The 22,864-nt window shown below is 42.4% G+C and overlaps 1 protein-coding gene across 8 annotated transcripts in view; it reads left to right on the top strand.

Moving 5' to 3' along the window:
* Positions 1 to 22,864, top strand: part of WNK2 (WNK lysine deficient protein kinase 2) — a 186,620-nt gene that overhangs the window by 126,142 nt on the left and 37,614 nt on the right. For all 8 annotated transcript variants that reach the window (XM_073644543.1, XM_073644546.1, XM_073644545.1 and 5 more), the window contains exons 12-20: positions 958 to 1,455; positions 2,665 to 2,889; positions 3,025 to 3,074; positions 4,439 to 4,607; positions 4,892 to 5,008; positions 6,634 to 6,804; positions 8,813 to 8,858; positions 8,939 to 9,049; positions 17,181 to 18,133. In XM_073644543.1, the coding sequence (XP_073500644.1) occupies positions 958 to 1,455; positions 2,665 to 2,889; positions 3,025 to 3,074; positions 4,439 to 4,607; positions 4,892 to 5,008; positions 6,634 to 6,804; positions 8,813 to 8,858; positions 8,939 to 9,049; positions 17,181 to 18,133 (2,340 nt within the window). The remainder of the gene's footprint in view (positions 1 to 957; positions 1,456 to 2,664; positions 2,890 to 3,024; positions 3,075 to 4,438; positions 4,608 to 4,891; positions 5,009 to 6,633; positions 6,805 to 8,812; positions 8,859 to 8,938; positions 9,050 to 17,180; positions 18,134 to 22,864) is intronic.

The following is a 22,864-nucleotide window of genomic DNA, read 5'->3' as shown; positions in this document are numbered from 1 at the left end:
ATACTGTCTACCGTGATGAAAGCTAAAGAAGGGCTAAAAATCATATCCATCTCTGCTTTGCTCCAGGCACTTTGTTCCAGTATATTTTATGAAGAATTTAAATGTTATAAGATAAAGAGGAACATTACAAGAAACATGTGGGTTTGAGGAGGGAAGGGGAGGAAATAAAGCTAGGAATAAGAAAAACAAGGGAGATTAATAAGGGGAAAAATATAATCACAGGAGAAGAATGAAGTAATACTCGGTAAATGATCTAGTTATTAATATATGCATGAATATATGTGTCAGATTTGTTCATTGAGAAAACATAAATCAAGGAATCTGAGAAATTAGTGGGTCTAAATTTCCTAGAGACACTTAGTAATCACACACAGCTCAGCAGGTAGGAGATCAGACTGTCATTATATGTCTTACACTGAGAAACCTTCTCTAAGCTATTGTGGGGGTGTGTCCTTCTTTCCCTTGCATGTTTCTTCCTGCTTATGATTGGTCAATGTCCTACAGGGGAAAGAAGTACATTCCCCCAGAAGCAGACTCCCGTGAGATCTATATACTACCCATAGGTCTTAACAGCTCATTTACATATTTAGAAAAAACATTGATTTCTCTGGAAGAAGTCGGATCACCGATATCAAGATATCAGTTTACTCAACTTTCTATGACCTGCATGCCCATATAGATGGCTTAGGAGGGTTAATACTTTTGACTGATTCCCTTTAAGTAGAAAAATGTTTTCCCAGAGGTGGACAACTCCCTTAATAATACAGTACCGTATTTTTTTTTTTTTTTTTTTAATGCTTTTGTATTTTTGTAAATTTTAATTTTGCATTTCCAAGTAGCATTTATCCACTGAGCCTGCCTTGGCTATAAATGAAGCACACAGTTTTCATTGCAGTTATGTTATGATGGATTATGTGCAATAATTGTGTTTTTTTTGTTTTGTGCATTGTTTTTCAGCTTCCTCCGTATCCTCTCATTCCAGCAGTTACTCCTCTAACAGGATTCGAGAGCCTCCCTGCCAATCTCTCTGACTTACCTGCTGTCTGTATCACTCCCCTGCCTGCTCCCTGTCAGTATTTCCCTCCAGGTGTGGTTATGTCCAACCTTCCTGTGACTCCCGCAGGGCCGCCAACAGGGCTAATAGTCAATCCGCAGTTGGTGATACCTTATGAAACAAATCTTATGCAAAATATACAGGTGGCTCATGTCCCTTTATTAGCTGTGGTTCCCCCTGGTGGGTCTGGATTGCCAACCGCACAACCGCTGCCAATGAATCCCCAAACGCAGGCGTACCAGGCTTCCTTTCAACAGATCATTCAGAGTGATGTCCCTTCCGTTCATCACTCACCAAGTGTTCCGCCCGTGTCACAGCAAACCCATCCACTTCCTCCTCAGTCACATCATCCGAGCATAACCCATCCTCCCGATCAGACTACATCTGGGGCTGGGAACCAGGTAATACTTTGTAAAATCCCTATAATTTCTGTTTAGTGTCAACTAAAAGAAACCATAAAAGATGCCCAACTCTTTTCGAATACAAGGGCATGGGCAAGGACACAATCGGTAGGTCCGAGAGATCACAGTACAGCAGAGGAAAATAATGTCATACACATAGGATGCCCTTTTTTTCAGAAAGGGCATACTGGCATGTTTATTTGTTGGAACATGTCAGTCGTATGTGTTACATGCTTACATTACATGGGGATGTGGATACAAGCATCAGAATGTATCGTAGTGGCTCATTTTGTTTCTAGTCTTAACTGACCACTTTTGCCTTTCGGTTTTTCTTATTTTTTAGATTTTTTTTTTTTTTTTTGAGTTGCACATTTATTTCCTTCCCTTCAGTGCCAGATTTAGGCATTGGGCAATAGCCCGGAAGTGTTAACTTTTTAGAGGGCTTTTACCTCTTTATGGCCACTAGAACTCCCATCCCTTAGTGGCACTGACTTACAAAGATGAGCAGGGTGGAAATTAAAAATGTGTCTAAAAAATAAATCTGCGTTTCCCGAAGTCCACTACACTGATACACATTAGGCATTGACTTTAGATGGCAGTGATGGTAGTTAGTATTTTTGGATATTTTAGTTATTTATTTTTGGAGGAAGCGAGGTCGTCTGTTATGCACCTCCTAGCGCCTCTTATCATTTGAGATGGACCTCCGAGATTCCCAACCCCTTTTTCACAGACCTTGAATGACCCGATTAATCCCTATTCTAAAGTTTACCAACTACTGATGCAAAATGTACCACTACTTTACATACTGTACATGGCAAACCCTTTACTGAAAGGTGCACGTCAGGAATGGTTCATAGGTTGAACATCCCCTTTTAATTACAAAAGATACATATGCTGATACTTGGCATGCGTGATCTTTTTTTTACCTTTTTTGTTTTGGTATCTTTTTTTTATTTCCATTACACATCATCATTTTAAAGATCTGTTAATTTACCAAACAATTGCATTTAGGAGTTTTAATTTTGGGATTGGTGCAAATGGTCAGTGAGGTATGGACTTACAAAAGTAACTTCTGTAAGGAATTACACTATTTTTAGTCTATGGTGTGTTTTTTTTCATTCTTATACCTGCTACTAATATTTGTTTAGGAGGCTGTGTTTCTGGATTTAAAGTGACATAATCTAAATATGTGCCCCCTGTATTATACAGGTCATTGGTCTTCCGCAGTATTCAGTGGATTTGGGCACTCCCATAACAATGATGCCGGTTGCATCGGTGATGTCTCCACCTATGCATCTCCCAAATGAGACTCCACCTCCTATGCAAGGGCAAGATCCACTTGCACAAGTATCGTACCCACATGCCATAACTGAGGCAACTTTTGCTGAACATCCGAGTTCAGCCATCCGGCAGTACACAGATCCCAGTCAAGAGGTGCTTTATTTTTTATTTTTACCTTGTAATTTAAAACCTAAATGATCTATTTGGTCTAACATTTTTTTTATAGTGTCACAATTTTTTATAATTTTTTTTTTACTTTTTTTTTTTTTTTTATTTCTTTTCTTTTAGGATACAATGTTACATGAGAATCATCTGGCTTCAAATCAAAGCTGTGACAAGTGAGTGTGAAAAAGGAGCAATCCGCTCACCTGCATGGAAAAATACTCCAGTAATAGCAAAAGTCCAAACAATAGCCAGCAATCACATCTTCCTAAAAGAATTGTTTTATTGATCCATTAGTATAAAAGGCACAAACATGGTGGAACACAACAGCACAAGAATTAAAAAGGCAGAAAAGAACTTTCTGCTGTGCTCACAGGCAACATGTTTCAGACCTACATGGTCCTTTGTCAAGCCATGGTTGACAAAGGATCGTGGAGGTCTGAAACATGTTGCCTGTGAGCACAGCAGATATTTCTTTTCTGCCTTTTTAATTTTTGTACTGTCGTGTTCAACCATTTTTGTGCCTTTTATATTACTGGATCAATAAAACAGTTCCTTTAAGAAGATCGTTATAGCTGATCTGAGCCGGCGAGAGAGTGCACTGTCATTGTGCACATCACACAGTGCACATCACACAGGGACTACCCAACCCCTGAAATGAAGGTCACTGATGACTCTTCGTTTCAGGGAGGTCACAGAGGCTGCAGAAATGACCGCATCTTCTGCCCCCTTGATGACTTTGTTTGCATGCACTGGGATTCTCAAACGAAGCGTCATCAAAAAGGAAGTATAAAAAAAAAGAAAAGCAGTTAGATTGTGTAGTTAGGGTAGAATAGGGAATTTTTATTAGAAAATAGTTTAGATCATGGCATTGAATAGATAGAGATTTAGCATGTATATTAATTTATATTCGGACCACTCCTTTGAGATCTTCCTTCTCCTTAGTAATTGAATTACATATCTTCATGTTCTCTGCAGGGGGTCACAATCTTAGTGACCATAGCTTCCTGTATGATGAAACTGCATGGACTATATCCTTTAAGTTACCCACATTGAGGACAGAAACTCCTATCACCATTACTGATGATAATTGGACAGCTCCTGTCACAGTTATAATGCAAGAGATTAGTTTAGCCTCCTGACCGTTTACTTAAAATATATTACCTTATTTAAGATAAAATGAGGGGAACGATGTTCACAGTGCTATTACAGCTGGCACAGATAGTACTGGCATGAACGAGTCATGTGGTGCTGTGCAGATACATCATAGGATTTATAGCACCGTATAGAGGAATAAATTGTAAGGTGAAATCTGTGAATAAAGATGGAGGTTGAAGGAAAAAAAAAGCAGGGGTATGAACTGTATGGAATTCAGTATACTATGGAGTGCTGAGTGTGATGGACAATCAGGTGGTGGGTGCATGGATGGAAAAAAATAGCTGGACTGCTTCTTTAAATTCTAATTGTATTACATTTTGTTTGGAATTTTAGCTGAGGGAAGTGTATTTAAGCACGCACAGTTTTATGTCTCCTCTTAAAGCTTTATAGGCTCTGATGCGGCATCTGGTAAAGAAATGAGCGATGGGTATGAGGGCATCCATGGTAGCGGTAAGCAAGATGGAAAACCAGCAAGGAAACATCACCGGAGGTCATCTCGCACTCGCTCTCGGCAGGAAAAGACCAATAAACCCAAATTGACCATTCTCAATGTAAGACCATGCCCAATATCATGAAATGATAACCTGTATGACAGAGTGTAAAATGTGAGTGGTATGTGTGAAACTGGATCATTGCTAATATATTGACTTCCAAGATTTTGCTGAATTTTAGAATAACTACATGAACAATAATCTTATGGAAATTGTCACTATTTTTTCCTTTTATACACAGTTGCCCAGTAATGCAACCACACATTTTGTAAGTTGATGCCTTTCTTTCGTGTGTGTGTGTGTGTTTTTGTTTTGTTATCTATTTTTCTTGATATTTCCTATAGGTGTCTAACCTTGGAGACAAAATGGTAGAATGTCAACTAGAAACACATAACCATAAAATGGTAACCTTTAAATTTGACTTGGATGGTGACGCGCCAGAGGAGATTGCTACATACATGGTAAATTGAATGGGGATATTGCAATGGTTATATTATTATGGCTAAAAGTTTCTAAAACTTAAGGTCTAGCTAAAGGTTTTACAAATCTTATTGGCTTTTGGGAGGGGGCTAGAGATGCTTAGCTCACCGGAAAAAAGTGCTCGGCTCAGGCAATGGGTATGGTCACTATAGTCCACCACTGTAGACCGTTATGTGCTCGCTGTGGACTTCTTTTAAGCCTGCACACCATTATGTGCTGGCTCATATATCAGCTGAGTGTTTCTGTCCTTTGGTTTGAGTGATCAGAAGGGGTCTTCAAATTGATCAACATGGCTTTTAGGGGAGCAAAAAAAGATATATAAAAAATGTTAAAGTTTAGTTGCACCTTTTACAAGTTTAATGTAAGGTTCTATTAACATTTGTGTTGTGCCTTCAGCAATGTGGCCTTACATCCCAATAAGTTGACCTTCTTGCTCTCATATCCAAGTGACAACCGAAATCGATCACTGCCTTAATTGCTTAACTCATGGATGAGTGGCGCTAATTAATGCTGTCTTGCAAACTAAATGGGAATGGATTACATTTTGAGTATGACCTTTATAACTGGGTGGGTTTGAAGATCTTCTAAAATTTACTATTTTTAATCCAAGAATTATATTTCTGCTGAATCTATAAATGTAGCCATAGATAAAACCTGATGAACCTGCAAATCCTGGTAGGACCAGCTGGCCATCCTATACATATGGGTGTTGGAGGTGTCCTATCTCTCCTCCAATGGTAAATGTCAGAGAAAAAAGGACTTCAACATGCCTGATCCTTTGGCGGTGGAGTCAGTGGCTTATGTCTTTGACAGCAGAATTGTTTAGCAGCAGCTTATTTCCTTCTCCCTGCTGATAAAACTATTAAGGGCCCAGTCAGACGATGTATAAATTGGAACTAGATCGGAACTCACCGGCCGGTGGCTCTCCAGACCAGAGTGTGACCGCTTTGTATATTTCTATGCAGGTGGCACTGCGTTCCGATCTCATTCCGATGTATACGGTCGTCTAACTGCGCCCTAATATACATACATACATACATACATACATACATACATACATACACACATACATACATACATACATACATACATACATACATACATACATACATACATACATACATACATACACACATACACACATACACACATACACATGCTTGGCGTGTTTATTGCATTGGGGAGAAGGTATCTTTTTTGCGAAGCTTGATCTTCTCCGGAAACTGATCTAGCGGAGGACCAGAAATGGACATCTGTTGACCACCATAGAGAAATGTTTGCATCTTTTTTGCACACCTCTGTGCCCACATCATAATTTTGGCAACCGTTACTTATTGCACTTCATATGTTTGTTCTTTAACCACGACTGTGCTGTACGGTTTAACTGTTACGTTGTTTTTAGGGGATACAATGTGCCGTAGTTTCTCCGTTTTGGCAGCGGATGTTCCTGCTGGGTTGCACAGATAATAGACGTTTTAGCACATGGAGTGTTGTAGGATCGCAGCATTTTGAGTTATCTCTTTACTTCAGAATTGTAAGCTTTGTAACTGTGGCTTTCTATTGTAACAGCGCTGCCTCCTGCATTAATATTTCCGTATGCTTCCAGGTGGAAAATGAATTCATACTGCAGGCCGAGAGAGAGATTTTCATTGAGCAGATGAAGGATGTGATTGACAAGGCGGAGGACATGCTGAGTGAGGATGCAGAAGGGGAGAGAAGCTCCGATCAAGGGGCAAGTCCTCAGCAAACCGACTCCTTCAGGGTGGAAATGAGGGAGGTACAGTGCACATTTTTTCTTTTTGGGTGCATTCAGTCATGGATTAGTAGAGACATGTCTGTGACATGACGGCTATCCCTGGCAAGAAATTGACTGCTGTCCACCCCGGCTGTCAGCACCTTCCTCTTGCAGCCGCATAAATTACAGATTTATTGCAAAGTAATTTATTGGAAGTCTGGCCACAAAGGAATAAGGATGTGCAATGCATAATTCTCATGTCTTCCTAAATGTCCACTGCAGATTTTTCTTATTTTATTGGACATTTAATCTTTTTACAGAATTATATGTTAGTGCCATTTGATGTGTTGTAAACCTGCCAAGCTTAGCGCGTGTGTGAAAACACAATTGCTGCTTGGCCTTAGACTTTTATGCTTGGATGATGGTATAGAAAAAATATCTAAAACTATTTGATCTAGTTAAAACACTAATAAGCTTCTGTTGCTTCCATTTCGTTCAGTACAGACATAGAAACATGGAAGGGTAGAGTTGGAAGGGACCTCCAGGGTCATCTGGTCCAACCTTCTGCTGAACATTCAATTTTGGCCTCATCCAAACTGAAAATGAGAAACTGGACCACCCAGTTTTTGGAAATTTGGTAGTGATGACCAAGACCTGCTTGGCATAACATAAGAGTCTGCTGTAGGGGAAGGGCTCTTTTAAAGCTGGTCATGACATACCAGAAATTAAAGATTTAAGTCTGTTCTCCAGGCCTCCTGAGAAAACCACAGGTAGCCCACTTTTTAGACTAGGAAAGCCCTAAGATTGCCAGGATTGTTTTTGAAAAACCGTACGGTTCTAACAAATTCTGGACTCTTGGCAAGAATGGCCATACGCATTATACAAAAAAATATGCGTATGGGGACTTAACATGATTACTTTTTCTTCCCCCAAAATATTTGCTGCTGAAAAGGTTTTCTTGTGTAAACTACCACCGTCTTTGCTGACCAAACATGCCTCCTGTGTAATTGTGGAACATAGCCGTTGGCCAACCGTTGTCCTATGTGTATGGCCAGCTTAAAGGATTATTCAACACCTCTCATGCCTGCTTTGGGAGGTGAGACATGCTGTTGATATTGCCTTGGTGGCCTCCTGGCAGGTGTTGTTCATGCCCAACAGGTGGTATACCCCTATTCTATGAAATAGGCCAGGTGTCTTTTTCCTTTGACAGCATGCCCGAGTTTGATCCTATATTTGGATCGCAGTCCGCCATGCAAATCAATTAGTCAATGGAAAACCTCAGTCTGCACTCGGATGACATCTGAGTGCAGTCAGATGCCCTCACATTGACAGAATGGAGAAATACATTTTTCCATCTTCTCTTCATCTGAGAGAATCGGATCACACTCTGATTCTGATCAGGGTTTGATCAGAGTGTGATTTGCGTAATTGGCCTGATTCTCTCGGATGAGGAGAATATATGCTCCTGTGACCCTAGCCCTTCCAACATAGAATCGGACATTTGCACAAGACGTGGCAAGAGACTGTCTACTCAAAGTCAACTGCACCTTAACCCCAGATTTAGAAAAGAAGGGTGTTCGGTAACCCCATTACTGTTATAAAAAAAAAAGCAAACTTAAGAATAGGTATTTTCAAATGGATATGTTTGGCATGGACAAGATTCATCAGTTTTCGACAGTATAATTCATCAAACAATTTGCAGCTTTTGGCCTTTTTATTCCAATCCCAGTCAGCCAGAGGAGGCATGGGCAACAAATTCATCTTAATCTAAGCCAAAAAAAGTGGTGTAATTTACATTGTTTCTTGCAGTGGTGCACGGGAGCTGAAAGATGCACCAAATTCATTAATAGGTGCTGGCCTCTTAATTGGGCACATCTTACTCCAGTGCACTCTTCATCAAGACTGCCATGAAAAAAGACAATGCTGATGAATCGGGGACCACGTCTGTCTGGGCAGATTTTTATTTGGCTCTGTTTTTAAATCTAGTGGACCCTTTTTTTTTTTTTTCTTTTTTAATCTATTTTACCTTTTTTTTTTTTTTTCCCCAAAGGAAAATCCTCTCAATCCTGCAAAAACTCCAGTATATCAGCAGAACGGTATGAAGTTTACAGCAATTTTAGTTGTTTTTTTTTTCTTCTGAAATGGACAGTGTGGAAATGATGATCTTTTTCTTTAGTTTTGCATACGGGAAAGAGGTGGTTCATAATCTGTCCCGTAAAGGAATGTCCGAGTCCTTCAGAAGTGTCATCCGTGAATGGTAACCTGGAAATTCAGAATAATCTCACAGGTAAATCGTCTTTTACTATTACTGGTAAAGCACTTGTTTTAAAGTATGCCCAGGTCATATGGATATATAAGGTTGAATACTGTAAAAATAATATACCCGGATCACTTTTTACTGGGAAAAGGCATTAAAATGTGGAATTCGACTCATTTTGAGTCTTTTAGTTAGTGACTATTTTTGAGGCTTAGGTCTTTCATACATGGTAACTTTTCAGCGTATAAATGAATATATTTTAACACACACAGCAGAATATCCTCTCATCTGCTTGTTCCCCTTCAGAGATGAATGAGACGGGAATGATGGTTCGGAACCTGCAGGGCAGTCAGCCAACGTTCTAGAATATTTTCCTGCATAATAAGTCGCCCTCTTTAGATTGGATTTTCCGACAGTCAAACATTTTTTTTGACCCTTTTCTATCAAGTTCTCCTCATTCTAATTCTGACGGAAGAACATGTAGATTCACACACTGGTAATTGGATAAACAGAGGTCTCTTTAATAGAGCTAGACCTACATTTACAGTTTACTGACCGCGGCCTAATTCCATAAGGCCAATTCTGTGTTTTATTGTTTTTTTGGCATACTCCATTTTAGGTTGCATTGGTAATAAATAGAATTAGGCTGCACTCATTTGATGCGCTTTAGCATCGATATTGCAAATGCAACCCTTTCACAGTTCTACTCCACCAGAAGTGGGCCCCACTATTTTTCTACTTTATTGAACTGAGTCATTCACCTAAAACAAATATATCACAAGCTAAACTGCATACATTATTTCATTGATGGTAGACCTGATGGATGACCAATCAACGTAGCCGGATGTGTTGTCCTATCAGCAGCGCTTTCCGGCACCCGGTCCTTTAGCCCTTCATTTTCCGGCGGTGGTGCTATATCGCGTGGCAGTAGTTTAAAGATGGCGCGCGCCTGCATGGGACACTCACTTGCGTCGTCCTGCTTCTGGCACTCACTGAAGCATAATGGACACTAGCGACACAGGGCTTCTCTTCTGGGACTGCCGACAGGATAGGCTGCTGACATCTGGGGGCTGATGGTTCTCCTCTGCAGCTTTTCTTAAAGCACTGCTCACTGTCATTTTTTCCCACTATCTCTGGCTCTTATGTCAGAATTCAGAGAAGACCATGTACGCCCATCGGCACAGCCTGCACTAGTCACTTATTATGCATGCTTATCCTGTTATAATAAGTTTTCCACAAGGAAATCGGTGTCATACTATACCTCCTGTACTCCTCCACCTCCCTGCTTGCTTAATACAGAAGTACCCTGAACAGGTATATCAGAGTATAGCCCCACCTGCTTGGGCTCGTGATCTAGCCAAGTCTGCAGTGAAACTAACCAGTCTGTCCAGGAAGCTGGTTACTGTTGTGGAGTGTTTGCCAATAGCGGCTGTCGCCCCGGGAGCCCGATGACCGCTATGAGTGAGTCAGAGCCTCCTGCCACACCGCAGCAGTATGGCCAGACCCGGCCAAGATCCAAGCGGCCTTGCTTTTCCTCATCCCCCAGGTCTCCCTCTCTGGGACGACGTCCAAGATCTTTTTCCCCCTCTCATGACCTACTCTCCCCTCAACGCTCAGACTCTAGTTTCAGCTCAGAGTTCGTATTAAACCCATATCAGATGGGAAAGTTGAGCAAGATGGTAGAAACTTTGGTGTCGGATGTTGACTCGTCTCTAGGGGTGATTTCAGAGGACCCCCCGCCACCCACTGAATTGGGTTTCTTTAGGCAAGGTAAGAGTGTGGCTAGATCTTTTTCTTACCACGAGGAATTTTGAGAAGTCCTACAGAAGGCATGGGAACAACGTGACAGGCGTTTTCAAAAACACTGTTGTATGGAGTTGTTGTATTCGTTTCTAGCAGAGTTGGTGGCATTCTGGTCTGGCCCGCCTGTGGTATATATGACCATATCTCAACTATCCAGGACAACCACCTTACCTCTTGCTGAGGTAGCAACACTTAGAGACCCCACAGACAGATATATAGAGTTTATGGCTAAGTCAGCCTTTGAGGTAGCGGGCTTTGCCCATTGCCCTGTTTTTGCTGCTACTTGTGTATCCAATGCAGTTACTGCTTGGGCGAAGCATTTACGGCACAGTATTCTGGCTGGTTCCAAGGAGGTGGATCTTGCAGATTTTGCGGATCAGGTCACGCAGGCAGATATTTATATTCTACATCATTAGATGCGGCTGAATGCTCTGCCCAGGCGGCAAGCAATTATGTGGTCATTCATCATATTTTATGGACCCAGATATGGAGAGCAGATTTGGCTTCAAAGAAGTTGATTACAGGTTTACCCTTCCAAGGGTCTCACGTGTTTGGTACTATATTGGACGAGATCATTGCTGACGGCATGGGCGGCAGAAGCACTCTTCTTCGCCAGGCCAGGCCCAGCTGTCCAATTAGAAAACAGGGGACTTTGCAATTTCGCCCCTTTCATCAATTTCCTGCATCAGAGGATACTGGTCTTCATGTCAGACCCAGAGCTCCTTTGACCGCATGTTTACTTCACAGCAAAACCTTCCAATTGCAAGCCCCGCGCCTCAAATCAACTCCAGGCCTTTTATCTGCTTAATTGAGAATGACATAACGAAGGGATTGCCCACACCTGTCCATGAAATAGCCTTGGAGTCAATTGTCCAATTACTTTTGGTCCCTTTAAAAACAGGGTGGCACATGTTAAGGAGCTGAAACTCCTAAACCCTTCATCCAATTTTAATGTGGATACCCTCAAATGAAAGCTGAAAGTCTGAACTTCAACTGCATCTGAATTGTTTTGTATAAAATTCATTGTGGTAATGTCTAGAAGCAAAATTAGAAAAGTGTTGTCTCTATCCAAATATATATGGACCTAACTGTATTTGTCATCCCCAAGAAGGATGGTTGGGTACGACTCATTCTGGATTTAAGACTGCTGAACAAAAGAGTACAACTGCATCACTTCAGGATGGAGTCGCTTCTGTCTTTTGCGGCATCCATGGAGGCAGGTGAATTTCTGTCCTGGGTAGGCATTTAGGACGCCTATCTTCATGTACCTATCTTTCCGGCTTATCAGCGATTTCTTCGCTTTGCAGTCAACCAGTATCACTTTCAGTTCAGGGCTCTTCTATTTGGGCTGGCAACTGCGCCCAGGGTGTTTACAGAGGTCCTGGCCTCCGGACTAGGGGTGGTTGTGGTAATCGCCTACCTGGACGATATTCCGGTCAAGGTGCCTAACTTTTCTCGGAACCTGGAGAGTTTGCACATTGTGCTAGGTTCCCTGGAACAATTCAGATGGATTCTCGACAGGGAAAAGTCTGCATTAGTTCCAACACAGCTGCTTCGGTTCCTCGGGATGATATTCGATACAATTCAAGTGTCAATCTTCCTTGAAAAGGAAAAGGGGCTAGCGTTGCAATCCTCTGTTCAAATTCTGAAGCGGCCAGAGAGACACACTCTCTGGTTTGATGAGAGAGTCTTGGGGAAGATGGTAGCAACGTTGGAGGCAGTCCCTTTTGCACAGTTTCATTCAAGGTCCCTGCAGAACACACTTTTGGCCTGTTGGGACAGGTCAATACAGTCTCTAGACTGTCCAGTCCCCCTTCCATTTCACTGTCGCCAGTCTCTCAGGTGGTAGTTGACGTCGCCTTGTGTTGCGAAATCTGGTGACAGATCCGATTTAAACTATGGGGTTGTCTGTCTGAAATCAGCCTTGAAGACAATTGGCAACCCCTGACGTGTCCACCCTTACCTTTCCGCAAATTTCCGTAAAGATTTCAATTCCTAACATTAGTTCATCGTGATCTGATGGCATAATCTCGACAGTTCACATTATGACCACTGGGTGGCCACATATAGCATAAACGTCTCCCAGCAACAGTATTGCAACATTTTTTTTATTCTTTTTCAACGCTGGTCATTTTGTGCCATTCATATCGAGATGTATTGAGCCAAGAACCTATAGGTTCCATATTTCTACAATGTGCATCTAAATTTATAGGGAGCACAGTCTTATTGTGTAATTATGTAGCATTACTTGCTTTGAGATAAATTGATTTCCTTGCTTAGCAATTTAAAGTTATCGCTACGCCTAGATTATCAGCATTGGTGCTGAATATTTAGAGTGCTGTTAATACAAGAAAAGCACTTTTATATTACATAGGTTCAATGTCTGACTACATCCAGCGAGCTGAAGAACATATAGTTCTGCCGTGTGGGCGGCATGTTAGCTAAGCGGTTATTACTGCTGCCTTGTAGTTTCAATCCAGCTGGGTTTCCTCCCACACTCATAAAACCTATTGATAAGAAATGGGCTTTCTGAAATAATTGACCCTAGAATACTTGTGTGTGTACATAGCGGGGAGGTTAGACTGTTTGCAAACTCTTTATTTCTTTTGCACTGCACTTTACTGCCGTTTTCTCCCATTTGATGGCACTTCGGTCTCGCTGCATCTGTGGACTTGGCTTTAACATTCCCATTGGCCACCATTTACTAGACCGAAGCCAAAAGGGTGTCCGTTTGGCCTCTTTTTTTTTTTTTTGGCTGATATACATCTAGAGACTGGTTAAAGAGGTTGTCCGGTTCTTGTGTTGTGCGACACCTGGCAGCCTCAATGATCAGCTGTTCCCAATGCCGGCGGTGGCTGGATGTGCTTAGTTGCGGAGTGGAAAAGCACAGCTCCATTAACTACATAGTTGCACAGCGGATGTGCAGTACGTGGCTGTGGCCACTATGAAGTTGATGGTGCTGTGCTGCTCCTCAACTAAGCACTTCCGGCCCCTGCAGCTCCGGGAACACCTGATCGGCGAGGATTCCTGGTGTTGCACCCTTCGTATTTGTAGGATAGACCATCAATAGTAAAGGACAACCCCTTTAATTGTGTTGCGATCAGGACCACTCTGATATTTTAGACTGTGCATGATTATTGCAATAGGTCTCTTTGCTGGAAGGATCCCTCCGAACATTGACCACTGTCAGTCAACACCATGAGGGTTTGTGCCCAACAGGGTAAGAAACTGCAGTGTGCACTTAGCCTATCCCACCCAAAAAAAATTAGGCTATGCTCTTCTGCTAGCAGGCCTGAAATCAACTCCGCTGCCTGCAAGAATGGCTGAAAAAAACCCGAGTAGCAGTTGCCCCCTTAATAAATCACTGTTCTATTACATCCCGATCCGTTACTTTTGTTTGTCAGGTAAGGAGTGCTTTTGGAAGTGTTTTGCAATCATTAAGTATGTTTTTGGCACCGGTTATCTTTTAACAGCTGCTCAATTCGACTGATTGAACAAGTAGCAAATTTAGAAATAAAAAAATGGCATTTCAGAGCATAAGGTATTAAAAGGAGGAGGTCATCTGAAAAACTAACATTTTCTAAATAGATATCGACTCAAAGTAGCAGCGTAGACTATTAAAAAGCAACAATTTAGTCGGTCTAGGCCAATTTCATATGGACACAGTACGGCCAGAAATCATTGTCTAATATATGATCCCCATTATACTGTTAGATCCCTTTGATGCCCTAGAGCCCTACATACTTTCCAGTGAGTGTGGCATCTATGCCCTTAATATAGGAGCAAAAATCCTTTAAAACTGTCCTTGAAGGGTTTCTCCAGGTTTCCAATGAAAGTCTGCAGTCACTCTATCCTCACAGCGTGCTGTCGGGATTCTCCAGAGCTGGTGGCGAGAGCAGCAATCACGTGACCGCAAGTATGCGATTTGCATACATGCCATCACATGCTAACTAGACGTGCATGGCCTCACTTAATTCACTTGTATTGAGCGAGACCGCGCACGTCTAGTCGGAATGTGGCCAGGAGTATACAAATCGCACAGTTGGTCACATGACTGCCTGCTCTCGCGATGGGCACACTGTGAGTATTCGGGAGTCTCCAGTTATATAGAGTGACTGAAGACTTTTAGAACAAGAGCGGACAACCCCATAAAGCAAGTAAATCTGCCTCACTGGTGTCGATGGTCACACTAAAGCCGTGTTTTATAGGCATATATTTATGGCATAGCTAACAGGTCTTTCAGATGCGAGTTCTACCTCCTTGACCTACATCTAGAATGGGGGTGCCATCTTGCTCCACTGTAAATGAAGAAGATGGGCATGAGGCTCTCTCCATTCACTTTTGTGGGGGTTTCATAATTGTTTAAAAATTGTGTGGCTGAAAGTGAATAAAGAGACAGCTGCACATTTGCCGCTCTTTCTAATTTACAGGGGCATGGGATGGGGCTCAGTTCTTAGGCAATTTGGGGATATCCTGGGGTCTCAGTTGGCAAAACCCTTTTTAAAGACCTGTCAGTAATTCCAAAGTGACCAAGTTTTGCTCTTATTTTATTCCCGCTGCTCTCCAGAGTTTTTTTTTTTCTCTTAAAAGGACTCGTATCTCTAGAACCATATAGCAAAATTATTTTGTTTAAATTTTTATGGTCTTTATCATGGGGGTGGTGGTCACAGGGTAATAATACATAGCAGCCTAAAGACACTCCCCAGAGGATCCAGGGTCATACCCTGTTGGAAAGATCACAACATTTAGCACTAAATTAAATAAATCTGCCCATATCTCGGGAATCATATGGTGGATTAAAAAAAAAAAAAAAATGCATACTCAGGGGAGCAGCAGAAAATAAGTGCAACAATTGTCCACTTTTTACCTGGTGATTGGTCCTCTATAAAAGTATCTACAAGGATTACACAACCATGCAAAGGTTAGATATGTTTTTGCTTGATAAAATATTGTTAGATGTAGATTCCCCCAGCAATAATGGCAGATCACTTGTGGTTAGAGAGCATGACCTGCAACGATCGAATGTCTATTGGGCCAAGTTCTGTTTAAACCATAGTTGTCTTCGTGAAACAAAAGGGTGATACAGCTCCGCTTTCTTATGGATTATATATACACGTGGTGAGGGGGGCCGGTGATGGTCCCTTATGGATCATGTATCAGGTGGTGTGGGGGGTTGCTGACTGTCACTTATTATGTATTAGATGGTGAGGGTCACTTATGGTGAGGGGGGGCCTATGACTGTCACTTATGGATTATTTATCAGGTGGTGCAGGGGGCCGGTGACGCTCACTGATATCTGTTGGCGCACGAGCACAAGTGTCCAGTATTGTGCACCTGTCCTGTTTGGCAGTTGTCTGTAGATGTGACACCACCAGCCCAGCGCATTACCTCATACAGAAGTGAGTGGAGCTGGATTACACCTTTTAATGACGGTATAATCAAAATGCTAGCCACTGTCTAATGTACTTTGGCTCCGAATCCTTAAGACTGGCATTGTATACACCAATCTTAATAATGGGGTGTGCTGGAGTAAGAGGCACCTGATTCATCGAGGAGCCGCGCCAGATATTTTACTCCAGTTAGGGATTGGAGTAAGATTTCAGGCATAAGCTACGCCACATCTGGTTATGAATTAGACGGGTGGGTGTTATGTCCCTCATCCCACCCATGTTCCCATGTTCCGCCTACCTTGACAGAGCTGGACGGAACAGGTGTGAAAACTCCAAAAGTCGCAAAAGTTTTGCGTAATTTCAAGTTGTGGCCAAATTTTGCAGGTTCTTCAAAGTATTTTACTCCCGTTTTCTGGTATAAACAGTTTGATTCGGGGCCTTTTGTGTTTTATATCCTCACTTTATTTTCAAAGTTATTTTTTTCTAGCGGTCACCTAATGGAAACATCTAGAGGCTTAAAACCTGAAAAGAGCTAGTCCTGTGTTTATCTGACTATTAGGGCTCATTCACACTTTAGGCCACATTCACACATTCAGTATTTGGTCAGTATTTTACATCCGTATCTGTAAGAAAAAAAACAAAAGTGGGTGAAAAATGCAGAAGTGGTGACGTGTTTCTATTATAATTTTCCTCTGATTGTTCCACTCCTGGTTTTGGCTTACAAATACTGATGTATAGTAACGACCAAATACTGAAGGTGTGAACGTGGCCTTAGATAAATAGAGGACTAGACAGTCCAGCTAACACCTAAGATCAGACTCTCATTTATGAGCAGGATTAAGATTGTACATTTTTAGCTCCGCAGCCTCTTTCTGTTGATCGGTGGGATAACAAAACAGTGGGCCCCCACCGATCACACATTGATGATTGATGAGGTTTTTGGGTAATCTTTTATAATTTTCTTACAGATGAAAAGAACTCTGAAGATAACCATCACGAGTGTACCACAAATGAGGAGAAGATGAATCCAGCTTTGGGTCAGTCCATTTTAACAGATTCATGTGACCAATCTACCGGAATTCCTGCTTCCATGACTCAGTCCTCCTCAACAATCTCCTCCTCAGATCTGCAAACCCTTCCAGAATCCCTTTCCTTCCTCCAAGGAGATACTGTAACTCTCGGTTCATCTGCTGTTTTACAACCCGTGATAGAAGCACAGCCTGACTCTGTAGGCTCTGATGGACCAGTGCCAAAAGAGGTGCCAGTAGCACCTGTGGTACCTCACCCAGGGCACAATTCATGCGTGTTACCTCCTGGTCAGACTTGCAATTTGATAACCACAAATGAAATTGTGCAATCAGAGCATGTAAAATGTGACAATGGTCATGCTCAGCAAGTTCCTCAGGAAAAAGTTCTTGATCTTAAGCCAGAGCGGCAGGTGTTGTATGAATCGGATATTGGTTCTCCTGTTGTAGTCCAGGTAAAGTCAGATACTGGTTCGACTGGTCAAGGCATGGCAAGAACTGATCAATTACATGTCATTCCTGAAGTATCCCCCGTGTTGCCACCTGTCTTACAGGTTCAGGTCCAAGGTTTAGCTTTGCCGGTGGTGAACTCCAATCTCCAGCAGTCGAGTATAGAGTCTGATGGAGAAGGTCCACCTAGAGTAGAGTTCACTGACGACACAATGAAAACATTAGATGAGAAACTCCGTACTTTACTATACCAGGAGTACACTCCGGCTAACATGTCCGCTGGAACACCGGAGAACTGCGTCACTATAGAAAATGCCCCAGAAGTTATCAACTCCCAGCCACTAAACCAGGACATGAATGGAGAAGCTGTAAACTTATGTAAAACTCGCTCTGCTCTACAGCTAGAAAATGGTGGTGGTGATGATTGTGATTTACCAAATCTGAGGGTAAGTTGTTTTAGATGGTAATCTTATGCTTCAATCTAATCATATGTGGCACATACATATGTAGCGTTTGTAGACAGATGTTTACAATTCCTTGTATATGCAAAAAGGGTTGTCAATTATCTGGTAGACATGCCCACTAATAACAGTGAGATATTGTGAAAACTCAAGAAGGCAACACAGCTTCTGGTTTGGACTAGTGATGAGCGATCATGTTCGGATGTTTTCCGAGTATCTTCAGCATGCTCAGGTGTTATGTTTTAGTCACTCAGTGCTCATGATTTGCGACTGTTTGACAGCTTTAATACATGTGAGGAATGCCTGTTTCTTAGGCATTCCTCACATGTATTAAAGCTGTCAAACAGTCGAAAACATGGGCACGCTGAAGATACTTGGCGAGCACCCGAGCATGCTCGCCAAAAGGGTTAACAAACCATACTCGCTCACCACTAGTTAAGTCTTTAAGCTTTGAGTGATCATATGATGGCAATGTCTTGAGATCGCCAGCCTTCATCAACCATGTATTTTAATATTTTATAGTGGCACATGATGAAAAGATGAACACCTTATTATATCTGGTTTTAACAACATACTATGATGTCATATTGCAATTAGGATCTTATTATGTTTAACATTTAAAAGCTACAATCCGTTGTCTTCTGCAATTTTTGTACAGCTAGTCATACACATTAGATTGTAATCTTTCCCGAATTTTCTCCATCTGTGGCACCAGTTTGTATCACAAAACGTGTCTGATATTTCTTTCGCTGACATTTGCTAGTAATTGAATCACTGGAGATTGCCATATACACTGTATGAAAATTGTCGATCTTGGCGGCGCATCATTCTGTGTAAGCAGGACTCTCGCTGATAACTATGGCGGCCAATGGTTTATTTTTGTCTGCCTGTGTAAACAGGCATTTAAATGACTGCCGATCGGTAAAAGTTTACCAATCTGTATTTGTATCATGCCGACAATCGGTTTATGTAAACGGACCCTAATGTTATTGTGCTTCTCCTATCCGCAGTCAACTCTACCACCTGGTTAATTCACTTTGCCCCTCATTCCTCCTCTTCCTCTCCTCTCTGCTAGTCCCTTCACGGTCTACCCTTTGCCCAGTGAATTCATATCCAAATACTAAAAATGACTTCAGTCTGTCCATACCCCATCACCTCCATTTATCTCTCACCTAATATCCCACTAGCTCCCCACACGAAATCTCTGGGCCTCCACTTTTCTCTCTTCTTGTCTCCTTACACAAGATTTCCCTAGTGCATCCCTAAAAGTCTGAAACTCGCTACCCCGACTGCTTGGACATTCCCTCGCCCTTGAAACCTTCAAAAGCCACATCTTATGTACTGGAAACTTCTTGCACCTTTCCTGTAGGTCACGCACCCTGGAATCAAAGGCACTTTAAAATAATAATCCCTCCTAGACCCTGGTCCGCCAACGTTGCCTTATGCCGGTCATACACATTCGACCACTTACAGGTGTAAGGCGGTGTACTTGACATGTTTATTTTTGTTTCTGAAAGTTGGTCATGTCCATCAAGCAAGAAAAAGAAAATCTCTTCCCTTTTGGATCTGATACTGTTTTTTTAAAGGGTTTAACTTTTAGGGTCATGTAATCGCAACCGTTTTTTCTGTTGCCAAATGCCATTGGAGGGGAAATCAAATCACTGCAATTTGGTTAAAGTGGTTGTCCGCGACTTTAACATTGATGGTTTATCCATAGGATAGGTAATCTGTATATGATCAGTAGGGGTGCGACACCCTGTACTCCTGCCGATCAGCTGTTCCCAGTGGCGGTGGCATTGCTCAGTTGCAGATCTTAACAGCACAGCTTAGTCGATGGATAGTGGCCGTGTATTGATTTGAATAGGTGGCGGATGTGCAATACCCGCCCGCGACCACAATACAGACACCGGGAGCAGCTGATCAGCTGGGGTGCCGGGAGTCTCGGCCCACCGATCAGACATTGATGCCTAGCCTTGGGATTGGTCAATCATTGTTAAAGTCCTGGACAACCTCTTTAAAGGAATTTATTGGAGTCTGACCACTAGGACCCCCCTGTCACGCAAGGTGAGGGAAGAACTAAGTGCACAACGACGGGAAGAGGGGGAGGATTCCCAAACACTAGGCAAAGGGGGAGTGGGGACCCCTAGGCAGATCTGACTCCCTGAACATCCCTAAATAGGTTCTGCATCTATCGCCAAGCTTGAAACCTAATCCCTGACTGCCCTTAGCGATAGGTCCTGGATAGGGAGGGGACAAGGTGAGCACTAGTCAGTTCCCACTGCAACTAAAGACGAACAGGTAAACAGACAAGGGAATACACTTAGGTTGAGAAAACACCAGACATATCACGCCAACTATCCTCCAAGGGAACACCAATAAGACACTAGCCGACTACTAGTACTTCAAGCCTGGACAAAGGAAATTAGAGCCGTCACCGGCAACTCTCTGGAGAGACTGAAGGTATTTAAACATCCAGCAAGGGTGTGTCAATTAGCAGCAGAAGGTAGAGGTCACTGCTGAGTCCTAGAGGGAGAAGGATATCACTATTCTACATAGATGAAAAGATCAAAAAGGTGCCTGCAGAGCCAAGCGCAATGACCTTCTACAGCTGGATCCAGAAAGACTGTCTACCACGCCTGACACACCTGTGACACTCCCACCCTCAATCCCCAAATGACCTAAAAAAAATTACCCCCTCGCCTTTCCGCTCCATTGGATGTCTGGGAGACAGCCGATCTGACATTCCTACAGACAATGGATGGAGTGGAGGCGCTTTGAGAATAAAGAATGAATTGCAATGTTGGCGAGTATATTCTAATGCTCATAACCATCTTTACCATTTACAGCCGCCTGGATTATGTGAATTATTGATTTATTTTTTGCTCCGTTTCAATATAAATATTCTGCGTATTCTTCTCATGGCGTCTGTGGGGAAGCGATTCCCCCTGCACTGCCCTGATGGATTACTGGCAACGGGAGCAATGGCAATAAAGAACATCATACTAAAAAAACGCTTATTTTAATGTCTTCACCGTGTCTGTATAGCCCTCAACAATGACCGCTTCTCGTTTTGTATACAAGAGTATAAGCCTTTTTTTCGTCATATCTGATATTAGAAATGAAATTGTATTCTGCAGGCCCCCGCTAAAAGCAATGAGGTCAGGACATATTGTTTTCATTATCGTGCAGAATTCCTCGGAGATCCATTTTTGCAGAGAGCGCAGTGCTGAAGGACATAGTGCTGCAATAGATTACACCTTCTTGAATGGGTTTGTAGTTCAGCTCCTAATGACGACAGGATCGGAAAGCAATTTAGCTTCACTGCTTGGATCCAGGCAGATAATAGAACAGCTCATAATAATGTGGGATGCATTTCAGATGACAGATTTTCATTAAATATTTGACGTCTCCAAATGCATTGTAAGCAAGCGATGTCCTACATTGGGATCACTGCAGTACTTGTGTTTGGTATCATTTAGATTAACTGGTAATTTCGGGGGTTTTCCTCGGAGAAAGGCCATTCTTTGGAAATAAACCTCGGATTCAGTTAACTGCAATTAGACAGACGTCCCTTGTGTGATTGCGAAGCGTTGCGGTGATGTCGATGAGAACATCTGTGTTGTGTGTCAGCAGTTCATGGTTCAGGAGGCCACTTTACCTTTGCTGACATTAATGTTTTGTCAGGATGTCAGATGTAATTTTGTCAGGAGATGACTCTCCTTGTAGAACATGCATGTCAAACTCTGGCACGTGGGCCAAATCTGGCCTGCAGGGAGGTTTTATTTAGCCCATGGCACCAGAATTCCTACCCCTATGTGGGGCCCATTATTTTGTATGGAGGACTGTGGGGCCCATTATTCTGTATGGAGGACTATGTGGGGCCCATTATTCTGTATGGAGGACTATGTGGGGCCCATTATTCTGTATGGAGGACTATGTGGGGCCCATTATTCTGTATGGAGGACTATGTGGGGCCCATTATTCTGTATGGAGGACTATGTGGGGCCCATTATTCTGTATGGAGGACTATGTGGGGCCCATTATTCTGTATGGAGGACTATGTGGGGCCCATTATTCTGTATGGAGGACTGTGGGGCCCATTATTCTGTATGGAGGACTATGTGGGGCCCATTATTCTGTATGGAGGACTATGTGGGGCCCATTATTCTGTATGGAGGACTATGTGGGGCCCATTATTCTGTATGGAGGACTATGTGGGGCCCATTATTCTGTATGGAGGACTATGTGGGGCCCATTATTCTGTATGGAGGACTATGTGGGGCCCATTATTCTGTATGGAGGACTATGTGGGGCCCATTATTCTGTATGGAGGACTATGTGGGGCCCATTATTCTGTATGGAGGACTATGTGGGGCCCATTATTCTGTATGGAGGACTATGTGGGGCCCATTATTCTGTATGGAGGACTGTGGGGCCCATTATTCTGTATGGAGGACTATGTGGGGCCCATTATTCTGTATGGAGGACTATGTGGGGCCCATTATTCTGTATGGAGGACTATGTGGGGCCCATTATTCTGTATGGAGGACTATGTGGGGCCCATTATTCTGTATGGAGGACTAAACTTCTGTCGCTTATTCATGTTATGTAAATAAAAGCTTATAACCTGACGTTAAATTCATTCATTGGTTTTATAAATTACTCTTTTGAAAACTGAAACCCTCCCAAATTTGGTTTAGGTTAAGAAAATAAATT

Source organism: Phyllobates terribilis, unplaced genomic scaffold (assembly GCF_046119375.1).
Source record: "Phyllobates terribilis strain yellow unplaced genomic scaffold, ASM4611937v1 Scaffold_8__6_contigs__length_399053987, whole genome shotgun sequence".
Classification (NCBI taxonomy): domain Eukaryota; kingdom Metazoa; phylum Chordata; class Amphibia; order Anura; family Dendrobatidae; genus Phyllobates; species Phyllobates terribilis.
This window is presented reverse-complemented; position numbering and strand designations above follow the sequence as displayed.